The sequence below is a fragment of the Podarcis raffonei genome, chromosome 4, assembly GCF_027172205.1.
Source record: "Podarcis raffonei isolate rPodRaf1 chromosome 4, rPodRaf1.pri, whole genome shotgun sequence".
NCBI classification, from domain to species: domain Eukaryota; kingdom Metazoa; phylum Chordata; class Lepidosauria; order Squamata; family Lacertidae; genus Podarcis; species Podarcis raffonei.
Genome location: NC_070605.1, coordinates 55,435,396 through 55,454,447, shown reverse-complemented (window position 1 = coordinate 55,454,447; position 19,052 = coordinate 55,435,396). Strand labels below are relative to the sequence as shown.

The 19,052-nt window shown below is 41.4% G+C and overlaps 1 protein-coding gene across 2 annotated transcripts in view; it reads left to right on the top strand.

Moving 5' to 3' along the window:
- The window catches only part of KCNJ6 (potassium inwardly rectifying channel subfamily J member 6), a 118,286-nt gene extending 99,234 nt beyond the window's left edge, over positions 1-19,052 (top strand). For both annotated transcript variants that reach the window (XM_053386703.1, XM_053386702.1), the window contains one exon: positions 16,364-19,052. In XM_053386703.1, coding sequence (XP_053242678.1) covers positions 16,364-16,689 — 326 coding nt within the window. In that variant the 3' untranslated portion in view covers positions 16,690-19,052. The remainder of the gene's footprint in view (positions 1-16,363) is intronic.

The window sequence follows — 19,052 nt, the reverse complement described above, 5'->3', positions numbered from 1 at the left end:
GAGTGCAGGAGAATAATGGCACAAACCAGGTGTGTGCGCAGTAAAAGGAAAGGCAGCCACAAACAAACCCTGCTAAATGTCAAGGCAAAGGCACAGGTGACCAGTCAAGATAGGCATATTGCAAATCCATGTTGCTTTGAGAACATTGGCAACAAGAAATAAAATACAATCCTAAATCTGTAGCTCAGAATTGTTGATGGTGATTACCATGAACTATAATGATGAATTGGAAATAATTCTTTGATGACTTACATAACATAAGACCTATAATAAAACTGGGAAAGTGTGAATAATAATCAAGTTTACAACAAGATGTCCTATCCATTTAAATCATGCACAATTAAAGCAGATTAAGCAGACTAACAACCCAACCCCAACACCTTCACAAGTTATCCTGTGAAGTGGAATCTTACTACAGTTGTCTGCTTCTCTGTCTGTCTGTCTGTCTGTCTGTCTGTCTGTCTGTCTGTCAAAGGAAGGCAGTCTTCCAGGCTCTGCTGGTACTACTTACAAATAGTTCCATTTTTCAAAACAATAAAAATGCAAACTTGAAAAGAACACATTTATCTTTTGGACTGGCAACCCCACAGAGAGGGTCAGCTGGATAGTTCAGCTGGATAGTCTATCCTCCTAACTGTCTGGTTCAGTAAGGTTTGGCAGACTTTATTAGAGAGTAGTCTACCTTGAATATAATTGGAAGCCAAACTTTGTCTTAGCATGAATGAGCGAGCATGCACTGCTGCTGCACAGTGGGACAATCCTGGCCACTTTGTTCCTTTCCCACTCCTGTTGTTGCCATGCTACCAGGAGCTCAGTCATAGTTTGGGGTTCATGGTTTGTCTCATTCCAAACAAGCCACAAGCAGTAACCAAGGCTTTACAGCTCATGGTTTAGTTAGAATGAGACAAAGCATGAGTTCAGACATAATGCTAAGTCAGACCATGGCTTAGCTCCCTGGCACACATGGCTTCAGTGAGAGGACTGCTTAGCATGTTCACACTTGTGTGTTGCTTGTAACCAAATCAGCCCAATCAAGTTCACAGTTGTGTGTTGCTTGTAACCAAATCAGCTCAATCAAGTAATCCAAGAGTGTAGTTTTTGTCATCAACAATGGAACTGGAAGCTGATGTGTGTGCCTGCCATCCACCAACTAAAGCAATCAAGTTTCGTTGTGGTTCCACATGTGAGAATTTGAACCATGTGTAGCCACAGGGGGTTATGGACACTCTTTCCACCCTGCTTTCCGTACTGTGTCAAAAACATTTTTGTTTGCTTAAAAATAAGATAATTACATGTGAGATTTTTTTTAAAGGCTCAAATTACTCTTTTTAAAAAACTGTATAAAAGTAATTTCTTTATAGCTAATCATCTAAATCTGTTTGAAATTTCATTTATGTTTCTGACAGATGAACAGCTCGAGCGTAATGTTTGTAGAAGGGTTTGCGGTTACATAAAAAGCATGCTCACCAGCTGTGGAAAATGTGTTTGGAAAGCAGTAAACTGTGCACACAGACCGTTATTTAGATACCAAATGAGGCCATCAAATAGATTGCCACCTTACAAAGCTGGCTCGACTCTTAACTATCTCCCTGTTGACTGATGGATTATTGTCCCTTTAACAGTGTGCTAATGAATGACTTCAGTTGTTCTCTACCATCAGAGCTATGTGTCCTCTGTGCTTTAAAAAGCCATAAGTTTTACATCAAGGTAACTCAAATTCTATAATCTGTATGCAGTTAAGCACAATTTCACATTTGCATAACGACCCCCTGAGGGTCATCTAGTTCAACTCCCTGCAATGCAAGAACTCTTAGCTAGATCATAGAATCATAGAATTATAGAGTGGGGAGCAAGAAGCTATGTAGAGCACTGAAACCCTTCCCAATGGATACTGAAATTCCCACAAATTTGGGAGGTTCCCCATACTGTGCCTATTTTCCTGCCAATAAAACCGAGAAACCTGCTCTTTTTAAAAAGGGAAAGTAGAGTCTCACAGTATACAAATATTCTGTACCAGGAATAAGTTCACCTTTTTTCTGCACAGAAATGTAATGTATGCAAATCTTATGATACCTCTCCCCGCTAATAATTGCCCATCCTGGCACCCAACTTTTCAATCAGATGTATTCTAACTAAACTATAAAATCTTTGGCAGACCTGACTTATCACATTATTATTTTTCATGGAATTAGATGTAAAGAACACCATTATTATGACTGGGTACAATGAATAGCAGACAGTCTTAAAAACATAAAGTGTGGATGAAAAAACTTGTGGCTTGGCAGATATTGTTGGACTACAACTCCCATCATCCCCTGACTAATAGCCATGCTTGCTGGGGCTGATGGGAGCTGGAGTCCAGCAACATCTGGAGGGACACTAGCTTCTCATCCCTGAATTCTAAACCAGTACTTAGGCTTGCGGCCCTCATGCTTCAGATCTGATCCTGTATTATCACTGTTTGAGGTATGTCTTTTTGTGGATCCTGTTACTTCAACATTCAGCGTTCTTTAGAATTTGAAGAACTGGCAGTGTTTATTTCAACTTTGTGACATGCCAAATAGCATAGCTATTGATTCCTAATACTGTGATATAAATGGCTTAACAACAGCGGCAGCAAGAAAAACAGCAACTTATCTTTCTCTTCCACCAAGGAACTTAAAGACAAGTTAATTTTGCTACCAAATATGAAGGTCATAAATACAGATATTCTGGTGAAAGCATCTGAATTAGAAATAGAAAGAAGAAGAAGAAAAACTTCTACAATATATCCAGAGCAGCAGAATTTTCCACTGATTTAAGTATCAGGGTATTTAAACACTGCATATCTGAAACCCAAACAGTGCAAGTGGAGTGAATTAATGTCAAAAGATTCAGGTCACTTTTTCCGAGGAACATTTTAAAGAAAGAAAATAAACTGTCATTTCAGAAGTGTGTGTTGATTATAACTCCCCCAAAAAATTGACCTATGAAATTGCTAAGCAGAACACTGCTTCCCATCTGCTAAGATCTGGTCAGGTGGCTTCAATGCAGCCATCTGCACCTACAAATGAGCTTGCTCAGGTATACCAAGCATCTGGAAGGGTGGACATCTATTAATACGAATACTCCCCTACAGTAGCTTAAGAGAGCTGGTAGCACCCAGAACAGAATGTTTGGTGAGCTGAAGTGGACCTCCCTGGGAAAGGCAAGAGACCCACCATTTTGCCTATTACCAGCAGAGCAAAATAAAGGCCTGGAAGGAGAGGTATCATAAGATACTCCTAGTTCTGAAGACTGGAAAGACATTCTTAGAATCTGACAGGGCATGCGCTGAAGAAAAGGTCTTTCCTGTAATGGAACAAAGGGGCTCATCCCTCCCCCCCAGCACCCATGATATCAATCTTCCACTGCTATTTTGCCTGAGAGGCCAGCCCTGCTGGGTAGCATCCAACTCTGTGCCTGAGAGTATTTCCAAGGACATGGTGGCAGTTAATGTCGCTGTCTGTCCCACCATTTTGTATTTTCTTCCTATCTCTCTTCCCTTCCCCAGCTAAGCTGATTTAGGATTCTGCAGCCATTCCACTAGCATAACAGCAGCAATGCCGGGCACCATCAACAACATCTTTCTGGCACAAAGTTAAAACGTATCTCTTCTCCCAGGCATTTGACAGATCATGACAAGTTGGTTGATGGCCCGCTGGATGAAATGTTCTTGCTGCTGAGGTCTTAGTTGTTTTTCTGCTGGGTTTGTTTGTGGCTCTTTGGAAAAGCTTTATTGAAATGTGTTGCTTTTTAGCTTTTAACGTTTTTGCAAATCACTTAAAGGCCTTTTTGATGTAAGCAACAAATAAGTCGAATAAATCATCATCATCATGTCCAGACCTAGTATACATTAAGCATAGGATTGCTTGGCCCAAGCAGAATACCTCAAAACACACACAAATTGTAGGTAGCCATGAAATAAAACAAAAAAGTAACAATGTGATAAAACCTCATTGAAATGTACTAGAATTTTATTCTGACTTAATGCCATCAGGAATTGTTTTTCCCCTCCACAAAACAAGGGGGGTGCACTCTGTGTTTCAAACATATTTTGTTTCAGAGGTGAGCAGAACCCGCTTTGTTTGACAATTTCTTTCAAAAAGCTTTTACTGCAGGTAAAAGATAATTGAGGTGTTTAAGAGCTAGAGCAAGACAGTAAGTTCTGATTGATTGTGACAGAGATTTGGCTCTGAGCTTTTCCTGATAGGCAGTGATGGATGCCAAAGTCCTATTAAGTTTATAGAAAGGAAAAACTTTATGTTTATATTTTATTTTATTTTGCATAATCTCATTTAAATCTTATGGTCCATTTATACCCTGTAGATTTCCTTGGATTTGAAATGCGAATAATCAAATCAAATAACAAATCTGCCACTTATGTCAATGATAACATTTTCAATACCATTGCATCATAGCTATGGGTCCCCCTCCAAATTAAAAATAAAATTCTGGGATTTCAGATTTTTCACACTGCTACTTGCAAACTATTATATTGTTGCACACTACCCCAATCTCTCAGTAGTACAAAATTCAAGAGGTTCCAGGCGCTTACCCAGGGTTTGTGTTTCCTTTGGAATGAGGGATAGCAGAGACTGGGGCGTCTTTATGCTATGTGGTTTATTTACACATATATACAACTTGAGCCTACGATGGAGAGGTTCACAGCATTAATACCCCGAGAGGATCTTGCTTCTCCCAAAGCCACAGCCTTTGATTCCAGCAGAAATCAAGCATAGCTCTTATCTCACCTCTGCCCAGCCTGCAGCCTTGCTTCTATCTTCTAGTTCACATAACTCAAACTCTCAACTCTGGCCTTTGTCTTTCTAACTACCAGCAAACTGAAGGAGGGAGACTCATCCATTTGCTGTCATTTCCTTTGTTACTTAATGCTCCATAGTTAGAGGACCATTACCTCACCAGAAAGCTAGCCTGGCTATTCTAGGAATTGAATCCATTAAAAGGGGGCTCAATCATACAACCTATCCCTCCCCAAAACTCACAGCAGTGTGTGTGTGTGTGTGTGTGTGTGTCTTCGTCTTCCTGACTTGTGTGGAAGGCGACTAGAATTTAAGTAAATCACAATCTAAGGAAGAGGAAGAAGAAACTTTTTCAGTGGATTATTGTCCCGCTGACTTAAGACATCTCAACTGCCTCATGGTCATGCTTGATAGAAATGTGTCCCTTTGCAGAACAAGTGGAGTGTGTGTGTGTGTGTGTGTGTGTGTGTGAGAGAGAGAGAGAGAGAGAGAGAGAGAGAGAGAGAGAGAGAGAGAGATGTATTCATTCTCATTTTATAGCTTCTGGGCACCATTTTTATTTAGCCTAGCTGTAACTAGGCTCCCAGACTGTAGTGTGACAATGAATTAAGGCCTAGATTCATAGTTGGCAATACCTTCATAATAAGAACTCCAGACGTTCTGGAAGAGAATATTAAACGTGTTAGAAGCACAATCTTAAAAAAAATAAAAATTATAGTATTCCTTTTCCACCTACACAACATCCACCTTAATCATCTTACACCCACATAACTGGCTCGACTTCAATGACACTGTCTCCTCTGCTAGCTTAAGAAACTGTTATATATTTCCATGATAGCTGAAAATGAACAATTTTCAAGTCAAGTTGTTAAATTCTACATGCTTGGAACAGTGTGTGGGTGTTGTATGGATTGGCATAGAGGACTGAAGAAATCACCCTCCTCCTGGGTGCACACACACACACACACACACACACACACACACACACACACACAACACACACACTTCTGATGACAAGCTGCTTGTTTACTTATAGGCTTGAATAAAGGCTTTTACTGCATAGCAGTCTTTAGCTAAGAAAATTGTATGTAACATCAAGATCAATGGTTTCAAATGCAATTTAAAAGTTTAGTGGGATCAATAGGATGCCCCTGTCCCTGTGGATCCCTAGACAAAGATAAGCAAATGTGCCAAAGTTGGAACTCAGGCTCAGTAGTCCTGTTAACTTATGCCAGCTATGTTTGAAACGTAGAAGCAATCAGATGTGTTGGGCCAACAAAATGGTGACTTCCATTGACAGTGTTTCTTTCCAGGCCACTTCCATGTAATCTCTTTTGAACATTATCAGCACTGGGGTGGGAGTAACCACACTATGGTTACCAGAGTGTGAGGGGTATTTTAATGACTCCCAAACTGTTAACTTTAGTGGCTTGGATGCTGGGTTGCCCATCCATGAAGAGCGCCTTCTGTTTACAGAAGGGTTCTAATCCACCGGAGGCTCCTATCTGTGGCATGGGAAAAGTGGTTTTTGCTAATTTCTCCTCCGTAGCACCACCATCCATGCTGTTCTGGGGGGTTCCCTGGCCCTCTGGAGCAGATCTGCAGAAGAGAAAGGGGAAATTGGTAAATAGCACCTCCCCTCATTTGAACCAGAGCATAATTCCAGTCATAGAAACCTGGATTCCAAGTCATTGTCTTAATACCACCTGCCGCTGTTCTAATTGTATTTGTTTTTATTACACTGCTTATAGTCTATTGTTAGCTAACTTGAAACATTCATCAAAAGGGAGAATATAAACCCTTAAATAAATAAATAGGCATTGAAGGTACAGTGGTACCTTGGTTTCCGAACAGCTTGGCTCCCGAACAAATCGGCTCCTGAACGCCACAGACCCGGAAGTAAGTGTTCCCGTTTGTGAACGTTTTTCAGAAGCCGAATGTCCGACGTGGCTTCCGCGGCTTCCGATTGAGTGCAGGAAGCTCCTGCAGCCAATCAGAAGCCATGCCTTGGTTTTCAAACTGTTTCGGGAGTCGAACGGACTCCTGGAATGGATTAAATTCGAGAACCAAGGTTCCACTGTTGTTGAGAGCCAATTGGTACCCGTTTGTTTGCAGAGTAAACCCAATAGTGTATTACTAAACAGTATGAAATGAAACTGGTGTTCTGATTATTTCTGCAGCAGAACTCATGACACAACTGACTAGAGTGATGTGTAGTATGGAACAAATCAATAGCATGCTATCATGTTTGAGTTTTTGTCCCTGATTTCTCACCGATAAGCTCTGTAAGTGGCATCAAAGCAACACATGAAACATTGCTACAATACTCAAAATTCACACAATTTGCTAATAAATGTTGAGCACACAACAATAACTGGAACATATGCAAAAAAAAAAAAAATTTGCAATCAAAAGTATGGGTAACTGTATCCATCATCTTAAGGAGAAGATCTTATAAGGCTGGTATTAAACCTTTCTCACTGCTTTGTTCACATAATCTCAGCAGACAGCACATCAGCATCTCATGGTAATTTGTTGTTCAGTTTCAGCATATGCTTATTATAGCCTGATCTGATCTATCCATCATTTCCTACTTATTCTCTTGCAACTACGTCTTAAGTGTCCCACTGCTTCTCTGAAGTCTGCTAATTGTCTCCTCCTTGCTGACAGTTAAATTTCCTTCACCACCCCTCAGATGGCAAAGGTAAATTTCATGTTATGATAATCAGTCCATGTCAATAACTACAGCAAAAGACCAAATAAGTTCTATGGTATAGTTCAGATTATAGGAAGTCATTATTTTAGCTAAACTGAATTTCCAAAAATTCTAGGTCTTTTTGTCCACTGAGGATTCCTGAAGTCCTGAAAGCACAATATCAGTAACAATGGAATCCAGTGCCAAAGTTCAGTGAAATTACATGGGATACAGAAAAAACTTCTATCTGTCTACATGCATCCATTAGCTATTTACTGTGACAACAGAAAATGTCTGTAATTATTCTAACTGCTAAGAGAGGAAACAGTTAACAATAGGATCATCCTGTGAAACTGATTGGCAGTTTCCTCTCATAAAGTGCAGATCCTCCTCCTCTTCCTCTTCTTCTTCTTCTATCACACTGAGGATTTTTTAATCAAAGAACAACACTTTAATCAATTAACCACACCAATCAATTCATTAACTCTTGCAGCCCTTTTATTTTCACATAGTACTGACAGGATAATGTCAGGATAATGAAAAATAGACAAGTTCAGCCATGGGTGCAGAATGCCAACCCCTATATTAACACTTCCCAAATTAGCACTGCTTTGGCAATGATAATAAAAGCACAGAGAAAGATACTATGCAACTGCTTGACTTCTGTTGTCATTAAGAACAATGCTGTCTGGAGTTGGGTTGTGAGGCGCTCGCTTTCTTCAGAAAACAGAGGAATAGCATGGAAAGCACAATAAATACTAGCTAGCACCAAAAAAGGGGACAATGTTTTCTCTAATGCTTTCTCCATTAAGTACCACTAATAACCGTCAAGTTCACTCTCCCAAGCCCTGCTCAGTTTGAGTGAGTGTTGCAGGTGGAAGTGCTGTCTAGTATACTCACCATTACATACATACGTCATGTTATTTGTATGCAGCCTTTCCATAGGTACAACCAGTCCTTTTTTTCTTGGGGGCAGTGCAGGGATACACATACCCCTAAACATTTTGTGAATCTTTGTACTTTTGTCCATTTACTGTATTTATTTTTCCCAATTTGAACTATAAAATGGTGATTATCTTGAGTCAAAATGAGAGTACCCCTAAACTTTTTTTTTTTTTTAGAAAAAAAGCACTGGGCACAACCATGCACAAGGCGGCTTACAACATGAAAAGATTTGCATTACAAATACAGTGGTACCTTGGGTTACATACGCTTCAGGTTGCATACGCTTCAGGTTACACACTCCACTAACCCAGAAATAGTGCTTCAGATTAAGAACTTTGCTTCAGGATAAGAACAGAAATCGGGCTCCAGTGGCGCGGCAGCAGCAGGAAGCCCCATTAGCTAAAGTGGTGCTTCAGGTTAAGACAGTTTCAGGTTAAGAACGGACCTCCGGAATGAATTAAGTACTTAACCTGAGGTACCACTGTATAATAAAAGTACGGTAGTCATAACAATAAGCACATCAAGAAGCACACAACCAAATTGAACAATTTCCACATAAATAATAAGATCTAAAATAAAGATGCCAAAGATTATTTTAGTAACATCAACAACCCCGTCCCACCCACTCCTCCCCCCAACAATTAAAAAAAAATCTAACCAACACCTCAGCCCAATAGTTTGTTCTGCAGCCTCGTCTTTTGTAGCTGGAGTCAGTCAGGGCCCTCCTCTCCCAGGCCAGGTGGGCAAAAGGCCTGCAGGGCAGGAAGCAGGTCCTCCAGGACTCACAGCCAAGATGGTATTGCCAATTGAACTCAAGGGGTCTTATGTTTATGTAGGCATATCTAGGATTGTGCTGTTAGTAATTTTCACTGTCTACAACACCCATGTAGACAAGGTGGCTATGGCAACAATCTCAATGTTCCTTAGGTCATGCATCGGCAAACTAAGGTCCGCAGGCTGGATCAGGCCCAATTGCCTTCTGGATCCAGCCCGCAGACAGTCAGGGAATCGCCACGTGGATTGCCAGCACGCGCGTTCTTTCCCTCTCCCTCACACGGCGGTGGCGGCTCCTCCCTCCCTCCTCCTGGCTTCTCCCTGCCCTGCCTAAAGGAGGAAGGGGGCTGGGCTTTGTTGGTGCCAGCAGCAGCAGCAGCGCTCGAGCGGCCACCATTTTAAGCAGCCCCTCTCCGGAGCCCTTTCGCCTGCCACTCATCATTCCGCCGCCTCCACCAGCCCCTGCCGCTTGCAAGACACAGGTAAGCAGCCACCGGGGCTCGTGGTGCTCTTGCATCATTTTCCCCAAAAAATATAGTCCAGCCCCCCACAAGGTATGAGGGACAATGGACCAGCCCCCTGCTGAAAAGTTTGCTGACCCCTGCCATAGGGAGTGATCATCTGAAGCTGCTTCCATATGTTTTGTAGACTGCTTTTCAGCTTCCCCTAAAATTTCTTCCAAATTATTTGGAATGGTTGCACTGAAGCCAAAGTGAGAGGAACAGGGGCCTGAATCAGGGCCAAAGGGTGGAATAAGCTTTTATGAAAAGAGCCTTGTGCTATCTGGATTCCCGTCAGAGAGCTGGAGAGAAGATGAGACAGAATTCATACAGAAAAATAAGGCAGGCAAGAGGCCCCCTCAATCCATGTTTCACTGATGGTAGAGGAAATTAAGACCCTCTTTCCCCACCACCACCACATTACACTCACACACATACAGAAGCAGGAGCACTTGTGTCAATCTAGCTGCTTTAATGATATTATGCTGCATTCTTCCCAAAGGAAGTCACTTGGTGCAATCCTAGGCATGGCTGCTCCGAATTAAGTTCCACCAAGTTCAGTGGGATTTACTTCCACGTATATGCGTATGGGGTTGGAGCCTCAGTGGCAGCACCAGAAAAACATATATGGAGGGGTTCACAGACTGGGCAAAGTACAGCTGGAATAAGAGAATATATTTCTTCCACATGTTAGTTTTCTGAAACAGAAATAATACATTTCACATTAATGCTCCCACCCCAACATACCTTCATTATAGTAAGTCCCATTATTGTTTTTTCATGGTGTTATCTTTCAAATTAGCACATTTCAGATTACAACCTTATTTTATTTTTTCACTTTGTGGTTCAGTTATAACTTGCATGTGAAAAGTTTTTGCTGTTGTTATTGTTGTTGTTTTAATTGTACCCCGCCAATCTGACTGGCCACCAAGGGTTCAAGTAATCAAAGGGATGGGGTGGGGGGAGTTAATGTCAGAAAGGTTGGTTGCTCCTCCCTTCACTCTTCTCTAGAACCATTTATTAAGTGACTAGGAAAGCTTGTGACAGACTCAGCCAGTCAACCCCCTAGAAATATGTAAGGTGGCCAATCAAACATTGCCAGGTGTCAGAAGCCTTATGCTGTCATTATTGGGCCTGTGAACATACTGCTGATTTGGTCTGATTCATCATTCTGAAGACATTGCCTTGCATTTAGAAGCGCCAAGTCCTTAAGACTGTGAAGACTGGCTTGAAAGTGTGCGAGCAACTGATGATGAAATCTCAGGAAGGCAGGGGAAGTGGGAAAAGGCAAGCAAGACTAGCAGTAACATTTCCCCCTGCTGCATCCTACCTGCTTCTATTCATTTTTGGTGGCAAAACTGAAACTAGTGATAGGATGAAGTTTCTCAAATCGCTTTTGACTCATTTTTGGGGGGGTGGCGGCGGAGTTTGGGCCCCCAAAGGTAAGGTGGTGGGGAAAGCAAATTTCTTAAAGGATTCATAAAGGGCAGCTTTACCATTGCCAACAACGCAAGGGTGAGTTCTTCCTCTCCCCACTCCACCCCCCCCCAAAAAATCATGCAACACTCTCTAGCACCTTCAGGTTGTAGGGACAGTTGTCTTTCAAAGAAACTTTCCTCCCATTACTGCTCTGCTCAGTGAGCAGATCCTAGTGATCCTCAAGCTTCTGAGGATTCCGCTAGACACTTTTTGAAAGCCAGTGTACCAGATAGTTCCCTTTCCTTCATTCTCTTCCTTTGCTGATGCCTCTCCTTGCTCCGCCTCCCTGGGGAACGCCGGCTTCCCACACTGCGATCATTTCTGAGCACACACCTCTTTGTCATTCATTTCCCTCACTTTAAAGCCGCAGTGTTGCCTCTGCGCTGCCTGACTGACCCTACTAAATGGCAAATTTCACCGCTTGCCATGTATCCAAACGATCTAGGGCGGAAGAGCACGTCTTTGCTTTATGCTACATTTCCAGACATCATGTCTCATTAACATCTGTCTGGTTGAACAAAGCACTTCGCTCCACGGAATTGATGAAAGCCAGGCAGGGGCTCCAGCAACGTCCTGAACCACAAACAGAAGAGGAAGCAGCCATGATGTGACACTGAGCTGAGGGCGCGTCTCTGGCTATTGATCTGCAGTGGCCTCTTTAAACTAAGCACTCCCGGTTCCTGCATACAGATTTATACATGAAGTGGAATCCACCTGTATGATATAATGACTTTGACATCTTGTCAACCCTCTCAGTTACCAAGTGTGCCACAAATGTAAAAATGTTATTTAAAATAAAGGCAGCTGCAGCTACATACCATTTATTTTTTTAGTTGTTTTTATAATAATAATAATTAAAAAAACACCCTACATCTTTCATAGGTGTCAGTACAAAACATATTATATATCTCATCATTTCTCCCTAACAAAATATTCAACCATTTTCCCAGGCCTTTTTTGTAAACTCATGCTGATCTGTTTTATAGAGTTGCTGGTTTTAGTTCTTTTTTTTTAAGTATTCATTACTTAGTTGTGTTTTTAAGTTTATTGCAAGCAGTTCTGATAATGTTTTATTTGAATTATGAAGTAGGAATCTAAATAATAAATAAATAACTGCCAAGATTACATCAAATAGCTTTAAAGTGCTATTTAAAGTGCCCCCTTTTCCAAGGTATATTAACTCAGTTGTTGTTGTTTTTTTAAAAAAATAGTTTAATTTAATCTAGAAATAACAGGGCAATATGACAATCTCTAAAGAGTGACAAAAGTTACAGCTGAGTTGAAACAACTCATCCATGCTTGCATCCAGTCTTACCAAGTGCAACCATTGTAGCAGAGCTCACCATGTGTCCTACTTTACAAAGGGCAGGCCTCCATTTTAGAGGGCTGCGTCAGAGGACAATCCTCTCTTTGTAGGAGTCCTCTGGTTAGGGTTGTCCAGTCCAAGGCCAGTTTAAAGAATCAGAAGAAGGGAGACAAGGGCCTTGAATCTGCCTGTCAACAGACTGAAGACAGAACATGGCACCTAGTCACAGTCTTCTCCACTCAGGGGAGAGGTAATCTACAGCAATCATTTCTAAATGTGCATTTTTATATATAAGTCACCTAATGCAGAACTGGTCCATTTTTATTGGTGGTGGATAAGTAGCCACCCCAATTGTGGCTCCTATTTTGGACACATCTCAAAATGTCCATCTGTTTATGGTGGTGAAATCCAGTGACATTATATGTGTTTACATGATCACACAGAGATCTCAGTATTCTCTGATTGATTGTCTTGGACCACTTGACTTTGTTCACTCCACAACACTGATAGGAACATAGGAAGCTGCTTTATACCGAGTCCTACTATTGGTCCATCTACCTTGGTATTGTCTACAGTAGCTGGTGTTGGCTCCTCCAAGGTTGCAGGGAAGGGACATTCCTAGCCCTGCCCAGAGATGCTGGGAGCTGACTGCCTGCAAATAAGTTGCTCTACCACTGAGGTACGGCCCTTCCCCACGTAACTATGATAGTTGTCATCAGGTCACATCACAACACATTCAGCATGGAGTATTGTTGGCTGCATATCCTCACAGGAAATTGTTTAGAGAAGTCATTGTCAGTCATGGAGTTCAGAGGTGATGGCAGCAGCCGTTCTTTGACACCAATTTGGCATTAGCTCCTCCGTGACCTCATCACCAACCATAGACAGATGCAGCCATGTTTGACAGGAAGGTGGATTTTAAGGGAACACTGGACATTTACCCTCTCCCCCCTTAAAAAGAGTAGAATCATTGATTTGAAAGAGGAGACACAAAAAATACCATAGTACTAATAGAAATACATCATTTATCAAGATTATTCTTCCTGGCATCTCTAGCTGAATATTTCCTCAAGCTAGCACTCTTCTGCATCTGGGGCTTTGAAAGGACAGTTAACTCACCACATGTTGCCTTTTGTATTTTCTTCTTCTCTTCTTCTTTGGAGTTCTTCAAAATGACTCCAGATCTCCTCCTGAATACATGAACCTGAAGTCCCGTTTGTTTGTTTCTTCCCACTGCTTTTCATCCCAAATGAGTTGGTTCAAAGGAAAATATATCTTTGTTTATTCTCCAGGCCTTTTCCTTGCAAAGCAACATTTTTTTCTTCCACGGAATCACTTTAGGAGGAATACACACAAAGGGATGATGTGTCAGGACTCAAAATCCACATGGATTTTTTTTTGGGGGGGGGAGCAGATGCAACTTATCTGAGGAATGTTCCACTTTGCGGGTGACAATGTATCTGAGATCTTATCCTGATGTCTGTTCCTGATATCATGCTCCTTTAGGTTTTAAAAATAGCAAGGCAGGAGTAATATGCTGCCGATCACACCCATTAAAACATTAAAACAATATATACATATAATGTGAGGAGCAATCTTTTTATACATGCCACAAAGGCAACATCCTCCCCACCACTACCTGTAGCCTATTGGTTTCAATAGCCTTTCTCAGACACTTGTCAGGCTGCGTACCCGCCATATATTTAAAGTGCATTGAAAGCACATTTCCTCCCCAAATAATCCTGGGAACTGTAGTTTGCCCCTCACAGAGCTACAATTCCCAGAGTTTTCTGCATGCATATGCAGGCATACTCAGTTCCAGGATACATTCCATTCAGGCAAAACCACTCGAGGGTGCACAGTGGAGCCAGCTAGGGACATGATTTAATGATTTAGGAAGGAGCATGGTTTGAGGAGAAGCCAAAGGCTGGCTAGACAGGCCTGGGCCTGGCTCCTGCCAAAGAACAATGATAGATGTACTGTCTTGTCAGTAAGGAAGCCAAGTTTTAGTCTAGCAAAGTGACAGCATATAATCAGCAACGGGAGAAGAGCAGAAATTAGTCCAGTCACCCGAGGAGCCCATAATGAAGGAAGAATCAAGCCAACTCCAAAGAGGGGCTTCAGGGTTCCTGAAATGTTTATCAGGGAGAAGGCCTGGGCTCAGGATTCTGGGATAAGAAGCAGCAATCTAAGACCGCACATGAGCATGAAATTGTTCCAACAGTTGGCCCTGCCTTCCCACCCATCCACCCGTCTGCCTGCCTATCTGCCTGCCTGTGTTTAAATGCTGGGCTCCATTTTCACTTCTATGATAATTTTTTTGAAGACATTACTTGAGAGCCCTTTTCAGGACAAAGACCAAGACACCAGAATGGTTGTTTTGGGACCCATTAGGAATCCTGTGTTAAACTTTTGGATGTGAATGTGTTATGTCCTCAATATTTTCTGGAGCAACCTTCAAAGTTGTCTGATTCTGTAACTTTGAGGTTGCCTTTCCATTGACAGGCCTTTTGAAACAATGACTGGTACAGCAGGTGAGAGGAAATGATGCATGCTATACTTAGAATAAAAGTATTAATTTTTATACTTTTTAAGAAGTATGGTATTTTACTCTGCCAGGCTTATGCAGAAATTGAGAAAGAATTTTTTGTGATAGTTTGCTATCTATCCTGTTTATTTTTTACATGGTTTCTATTATAAATATGTATAGTTGAAAAATGCTTTGCGTTTTTTAATGAAATTGTGGTATTTTTATAAATGCATAAATATTTGTCCAGAGACCTCAGGATGGGATAAAAACTAGAGCCATGCCTTAAAAAATGAAGCATCGTGGATAATTTTCTCATCTTTAGTTGAAAGTGATGGTAGATAATGAAGACTCAGGGAGTTAAACACTGTGAGTAAAAGCCTGGTGATGTCCTTGTGCTCACAGAAGGGTTTTTGATGGAGCAGAATCTTCCATTAAGTGAGGCAGGGCATGGGCCCTACCTGAAAGAAATTGCTCCAAAAAAATTCAGGGACCCTCTAGGCCACTGTGGATGCAGGAGCAGGGCAAGGGGAAGTAGATGAATCTTATGGTTCAGGGACATCCAACTCCCAAGAGACTGCAATCTGCTCCCAGAATTAAAAAACTGGCAGTGATCTACCCATGGGGGGGGGACCCAAAGTTGTTGAGCATTTTTAGGGGGGAAGGGCAAAGCTGTTGAGCTAATTTTAGGGGGGGTGGCACCAAAGTTCTTGAGCTTCATTGGGGGGGGCATAAATCGCTCACCAAACAATAAACTGGGCAGCAATAGCCCCGTCTTCCATTTTTGCAATCGTGCGCAAATGAAGGACAGAGCGAGGGGGCGGGGCAGATATCACCCGGGATCCACCTGTCAATCATGGTCAAGCGGTTGAACATCCCTGTTATAGCTCAATTCTTTTAGCAAAGGCATCCACTAAAACCATTAGCCTGAGGGCACCAAGTAGATTCTACTTCTTCATTTGGGAATTGCTAAATTAGCATAATGATAAATAAGGTGTTCGGGTTTTTTGTTTTTTAAAGGTCTCAAACGTTTTGCTAGCCATTTTCCAATGGAAAAATATTTGTTGAGTTCTACTAGGGGAGGGGGAGAGAATTGCACTGAAGAGAGAATTTTGAACTGATATCATAATACAGTAATGGAAAAAGGGGAAAGGGATAAGATAAAATTGGCCTGCTAAACTCACTATTATATCATTATTTTCACATACTAATAGATCGTCAGTGCAGCAAATTTAGTGTTGCGTATCTAGCACGACGTTCCTGTCCATCATAGCTATGTGTGCACCGTAGCTTTAACATACAACAGACCTGCTAGGAGCCATGTTGCTTCTGATTTCTCTTTCCTTTCTTCCCCAGGGATGACGTGTCAAGCCCGAAGTTCCTATGTTACCAGTGAGATCCTGTGGGGTTACCGTTTTACACCTGTTCTCACGCTAGAGGACGGATTTTATGAAGTTGATTACAATAGCTTTCATGATACATATGAGACCAATACACCATCTTATAGTGCCAAAGAACTGGCAGAGATGGCCAGCCGTGCAGAATTACCCCTCACTTGGTCTGTGTCCAGCCAATTAGACCAGCGTGCCGAAATGGATACTGAAGAGGAGACCAAGAACCACGAAGAACAAACTGAAAGGAATGGTGATGTGGCCAACTTAGAGAACGAGTCCAAAGTTTAGAACTTAACAGTGGGGACAGACAACCACTAATCTTCCTTTAAAAGAGGAAAGAGGGAGGACCGATTAAGGTGTGACAAGCCTCCCTGCCCGTAAGGCAAGCAAAGATTTGGGTTAAAGCTGCAATATCCCTGCAATGTTGCCATGTAATCTCTTATCCTTGTTCTATTTTTTCAGCTGGAGAGCTCAGTGTTCACACATGCAGGTGTGTGGTTTGGGGCTGGTTTCTAAGATAAAGGGCAGAAGTTTGTTAACCTGGGCCAAAAGCAAAACACAGTGACTGTAAGTGAAGTCTATTCACATCCTGAGCTTTAAGTCCAGTTTTTATATACTGTATTCTAAGACAGTTTTGAATGAGATGCCTGCATTGCAGCTTTTAGACCCAAGGAGGTGAAGAGAAAGGTCTGAAATTCAATGAGATACTGTACATATGCCTTATGTATTTTCTTTCTCTTTCAGTTTAGTAATAAACCCAGCATGTACAAAAGTACTGTAGTAAAGAACCTCTAAATAATGTACATACGTGTGTAATTAATGTAGGTTTAGAGATATAATTTAGAAAATAATGGGATGCAAAAAACAAAACAAAAACCCAACCACCTATCATGAGGAAGGCAGTTCTCTTCTAACACCAGACGTTTATTAGAGTTTGGCACCCATTTATAACTGCCCCATGAATGCATGTCTATTTCCTCATTGTACCAGACTGGCAGCTGTTTAGAGTACCTCACTGTTTTCTTAAGCGATGATTTAGCTGACTCTAAAAAGCCATAGGTCTGGGGTGGGGGGGATAAGGGCAGAAAAATTACAACACGATTCCTGATAAACTGTGAAACTGTTTACAAAACAATCGTTTTCTTTGTAATGTTATATGGTTAAAAAAAAAACCACTTCTGGTTACTTGGGCAGGACAGGTAGAATTTAACTGTGGCAGATTCTTGTCCAAGGCAAGGATTCCTTTTGTATGACATTTGTCTATCAGAGATTTTGTGTCGGGCTATTAACCCTTTAAGTGCAATACTTTGGGAAACTTTGGTTTTCAAAACCATTCAGCTAAAAAAAACAAAAAACACCTGTGTAATTTGCTATATCTATAGCTATCTAACCTATATAAGCCATGAAAAGTTTTGAATGTTATACCATAGTTCAGCAGAGAACATTTCCAGCTGATGTTCTATCTGAAAAAAACAACTGGACTTCAGCTGGATTTCATTATTGTAATAGGTACTTCATATGTCTTGAATACTCCCTGCAAAGATCTGCCAGCATGTCAGCCTTGCACATGTGTCGTTTCTGTGATGTCAATGAGCACAATCTGTAGGCCTCATTCTGCCATCTTTACTTATAATGAGTAGTGCCTTAAGTGCTTTCCAGTGTTACATTCTCCCAGTGGTTGACAACTGCAAATGAGTAGATACAACAGCTATACAGCATCCCTGACCCAACTGCCACCAGTTCATGCATTCAAAGCTGAATTATCTCCTGAGGAAATAGGTTTGGGATTGTTTTGGTCCTCATCACTTACTTACTTACTTACTTACTTACTTACTTACTTACTTACTTACTTGTTTGCTGCCCATCTGACTGGTTTGCCCCAGCCACACTGGGCAATTCCCAACAAAAAAACGAGTAAAAACACCAGTGTAATGCATAGCAAGCAGTATCATACAGTACTGTGTTCATCTTCATGGCTCAGATCAGCATTTTAGCTATGACAAAAACAAAACAACAAAACAGAAGAGGTCTTTATTCTGTTCCCATAGTATTTTCTTGAAGAAGAAAAATTTGCAAAGATTTTCCACCAAAAAGCTTTCAGGCTATCATGTAGGGAATAGACCTAATAAAATGTTTAGCTACTTATCCATGGATTCATGGCTAAGAGAGCAATCCACTGTGGCAAGCCATTAATATACTACCAGATAAGAACATTGTAACATAGACATAGACATTGATTTAATCATTGGGCAGCCCCACCCCCAAAGTTCTTTATTATTGTTTGGTCATTAAGAAAACTTACCAAGTACTAGCTTGGCACCCAAATCCCAATTAAATATGGATAGCCATAGCATCACACACCAACATTATCAGAACGGCATGTTCAGGAAACTACTTCAAACATTTACATGGCAAGCGTGTTACATCAATCCATATGTATGTCAGGTGGAATTAGCCTTTTACATTTATTATTCATTAATGCATTAATACTAATCCTATTCTAACCATTTATGCCTTGCCCTCACCATAAGTAGACCTTGAGTACTGCAGGGTGGCTGAGCATTTTTGCATGGCAACTTAACGGCCAGGTCCACACATCACAGTAAACCATAGTCTGAACCAAACAACGACTTACCATGAATAAGTAGTGT